Source organism: Palaemon carinicauda, chromosome 1 (genome assembly GCF_036898095.1).
Source record: "Palaemon carinicauda isolate YSFRI2023 chromosome 1, ASM3689809v2, whole genome shotgun sequence".
In the NCBI taxonomy this organism is placed as follows: Eukaryota; Metazoa; Arthropoda; class Malacostraca; order Decapoda; family Palaemonidae; genus Palaemon; species Palaemon carinicauda.
In genome coordinates, this window is record NC_090725.1 from 37496756 (window position 1) to 37501165 (window position 4410).

Genomic DNA, 4410 nt, shown 5'->3' on the forward strand with positions numbered 1-4410 from the left:
AAAGATCAGCCATATCATCTAGAGGAACAAAAGCTAAGGCTTGCATTCGTTTGATTATGAAAAGCATTGTCATTATTCGTGTAGCAGCGCTGGAGACCAATATTTTGTATTTTGCGCCAAAGACATTGACTGAAATAAAAGAAACAGCCATTGATTGACGTATTTGGAAAAAAAAAAACCATTAAACTTTGTATTGCTGCTTGTTCTTAATCAAGGAGTCACTGACTCTAGGAAAAGGCTCTGCTCTTTCATGAACTTGAGTATTGTATCATAAGTTTTTTCATCTTTACGAGATGTAACACATCGTATTAATGTTAATATTTTACTTTCAGAAACAACACAATGCAACGTATACAGTTTTTTCCGACTGGTACACAGTTAAAAGTGCCATCACTTAACCACTTGTTCTTACTTTTCAAGACTTCCAAATTCATTCTAGTTGTGTAAATATGCACATTTCTGATTCATATCCTTCAAATATAAGTTTTTTTCCTCCCTTGGACTGAAGGGTTTCTTACAAAAATTAGATGATTGATAAAGAAATGTGTTTGAGGAAGAGAAGTGTAAGTTTTTTTTTCTGCCTTTCAAAGTGCAAAAAGAAAAGTAAAATGAACAACAGCCCTTTGGGTAGTTATATGGGTTTAAACCATATAATCTCGAATAATTTATTTAAGAAGGCTAAATAAAATGAACAACAGCTTGGTTGGGTAGTTAAATGGGTTTTAACTGTAAGATCTTTATTAATCTCGAATAATTTATTTAAAAATGCTAAATAAAATGAAGAACAGCTTGTTGGGTAGTTAAATGGGTTTTAACTGTTAGATCTTTTACTAATCTCGAATAATTTTTTTAAAAATGCAAAATAAGATCATTTTGCCTGGAAGGAGTTTTGCCCATTAGGCATTTTGTATATTAGGCATTTTGTCCATTAGGCATTATGTCTGCTAGGCATTTTGTCCATGTTGAGGAATTAGGCATTTTGTCCTTAGGCATTCTGTCCTTAGGCATTATGTCATAAGGCATTCTGTCCTACTACCAAGCCCAGTGGCCCCAACAGGAAAATTAGCCCTCTGAGCAAAGGAAACATGTAAAAATGGAATATTTTAAGATCAATAACACCATTTACATTCTACTTATATTAGAACAAAATATTAATTAAAGCCTAACTCTAAATGAAAATTATTTTTAGATTTTACACGTTTGTATGAAAAGAGTAAATATCAATCTACTGATATTTAGATTGTTCACTAGTGTACGAGTATGTAACGACTATGTATATAAAATTATCTGAAAATTATAAAAATCCACTCAAGGTTACTATTAAAGAAAGTATATATATATATATATATATATATATATATATATATATATATATATATATATATATATACATATATATATATATATATATATATATTATCTATAAATATATATATATATATATATATATATATATATATATATATATATATATATATATAATATATATATAGATATATATACAGTACATATATATATATATATATATATATATATATATATATATATATATATATATATAAATATATTATATAATATATATATATATATATATATATATATATAAATATACATATATGTATATATATATATATATATTGTATATATATACATATATATATACTGTATATATATATATATATATATATATATATATATATATATATATATATATATGTGTGTGTGTGTGTGTGTGTGTGTAAATTTATATACATATGTGAGAACTCTAAGAGAAAGGGTCTCTCTCTCTCTCTCTCTCTCTCTCTCTCTCTCTCTCTCTCTCTCCTCTCTCTCTCTCTCTCTCTCTCTCTCTCTCTTTAGGCAATTCATTAAATCTGATGATTCATTTGTGTTCACCCACTAGAAACCTTGCATACACTGCATAAACTAAAGTAGTTTTTCCTCTGGTGAAATAGCTTCTTTAAATAAAAATTTTGAAGAAAAAAAAAATAGGTAAGCAAGTGGTAATTGAAACATAAAAATGAAAATGATAGAAGACTGAGACTTTTTACATGAAAAATATTGGAGTACTCTAATAGTCAAAAGATATTCTGGTTTTGCAAGTGGGGGTCTTATGAAAAAATATAAAAACATAAGTCTTCTGCTCTTGCCAACCCTTAGATAGTACTGTTTTTTTTTTTAAACTAGCGAACCAATAAAACCAAAATATATCTTTAATATGCGAAGTTGATAAAGAATTATTTTATGGAAATGACAGCTAATGGAACTTATTTTTATTCAAAGGAGGAGACATACTCTTAAAGGACTGGCACGATTAAATTCCGTCTTGAAAATGTTTAAATTAATAGTAAAAAATAAATTAATACATAGTGTAGTGGATATAAGAGATAACAAAATTAAAAGTGATGTAAAAATTATCATATATAAATTCATATCTTATCTATTAAACCTATTTTTTTTTTTAATGAAAATATTGTAACTGCATATGGAACAATCAACCAAATCGTAGCAGAGCAGAATTCTAAAAACTGGTAATTGAAGGAGAAAAACAACCATTGGAAACAACGAGTTTGTGGGAGCATACGCATGTAAGGTGTTACAGGCTACCTGCTCCTCTTCCAAGCGAGGTTTGCGTTGACTTGAATGATAAAGATTTTGCTTCACAATGCACAGAAGGTCAATTCATTATAACTATTCTTCTTTGTAACTTTCCCATCACAATGGAGCATTTACACATGAACAATGGCACACGATAATAAGGATCGTTCGTTCAAGTTCTTTCATTTCAATGTAAAGGGGCATCATTCATTTTTTTCTTGTTTTGCATATGGAAGGCTTCTGCAAGTAGATGAGTTTGGAACCCAGAGTTCCATTGTGACTACCTATTATCGCCATCGTATATATCAAGAAAAGGGTCAATTTGATACAAAACCCCCAGAAAGGCCTCCAAAGTTGGTAAGATAGTGTCTTATATTTTAGTTGAATCTGAGGCTACGCTATAACCAAAGATATATTAGCCCGAAGAAAGTGGCGTTGCTTAGTTTAAAAACAAAACTGTTCTTTTTAATTTAGATGTTTCCTCTAACCGTTTGTGCATTTGTCTGTCCGATTATCCCTCATAAAGACACAACCACCATGCAGCTGGCTCTCTCTTCCCACCACATGACTCACAACGTGTTTACCACCAACAGCTTGTCAGCAACAGGAGCCAAAATCATCAAGAGCCACTAACGGCATGAGCCTCAACTGTAGGAGCCACCTCTCTCCAAAATAATCTGTCCCCCTCCCCCTCTTCCCCACCTTTTCTTTCCCCTTCTCAGGAAGGACTCGTGTAGTGTGCGCGCGTGCAGTCCAAACTCTCACTCGTCATTCGAACAGCGTAGCGGCCGCACGGTTTTACCTCTGGCACTTCTCCTCCAACTTTCATCCCGACAGCAAAACTATCAACTTTTCCTGTGAGCTTCGCTTGTCTCTCAGACGGACTAGACCGAAAGCCTTTACATGTAATTCAATGAGAAGGAAATGCCAGTGCTTGAGTTTGCTTGCCAGAGTCCGTGATGATACGGAGAGTCTGTTGAACATTTAGTGGGGCCCTGACATAACACAGGAAGGGAAGTGAACGCGGAGAGTTCCTATTGTGGGTGATATAATCTGACACGCACCCTCATACTGGTTCTTTTCCTCTGTCTGTAACTGTTGGTTCGGCATTCTCGTCTTTTATTAGCTGGTTGTGCTTCGCTTTGAAAGAATTATCATAAAGCAGAAAGGAATGATCCAATTGTGAAGTTACATAGAAATCTTGTGGCATTTTCAGAGCAAAGAAAATCTATTGCCCTTTTGCCCAGTGACATCTGACTCGAAAGCATTCGTTACTTGAAGCTTCTAAAGGAAATGTCAAAATACGAGAAATTCAGTGATTCTGAAGAAGGCGGGAAGCGGCGGCAGCAGGTAAGAAGACCCAGCAGTACGGGTCTACGACGCCTCCAGATGCTGAAGCTTGCCGACTCAGACCTCAAGGAGAAGAAGTCATGGTAAGATTTTTTTTCTCTTTTAATCAGAATATTTTTCAACGTAAAAATTCTCCTTTGGATATGGTCTAGCATGCTAGTTTTAAAAAAAATCTTAACACAAAAGAAGATATAATGATATTTTGATTGTTCTACAAGAGAAATAAAGACATACAGAATCACGCACACACACAAAATACACTGTACAGACATCCAGACACACATTAACACATAGTCTATATATATATATATATATATATATATATATATATATATATATATATATATATATATATGTATATATATATATATATATATATATATATATATATGTATATATATATATACTTATATATATGTATATATTATATATATATATATATATATATATATATATATATAT

The 4410-nt window shown here is 31.7% G+C and overlaps 2 protein-coding genes across 2 annotated transcripts in view; one reads left to right on the forward strand and one right to left on the reverse strand.

The window, feature by feature from the left end:
• Nucleotides 1-4410, reverse strand: part of LOC137647511 (solute carrier family 35 member G1) — a 183228-nt gene that overhangs the window by 26539 nt on the left and 152279 nt on the right. The window lies entirely within an intron of this gene.
• LOC137647475 (carbohydrate sulfotransferase 1-like) overlaps nt 3467-4410 on the forward strand; it is a 165357-nt gene continuing 164413 nt past the window's right edge. Inside the window, exon 1 of the mRNA XM_068380764.1 lies at nt 3467-4031. Within this exon, the coding sequence (XP_068236865.1) occupies nt 3892-4031 (140 nt within the window). The 5' untranslated portion in view covers nt 3467-3891. The remainder of the gene's footprint in view (nt 4032-4410) is intronic.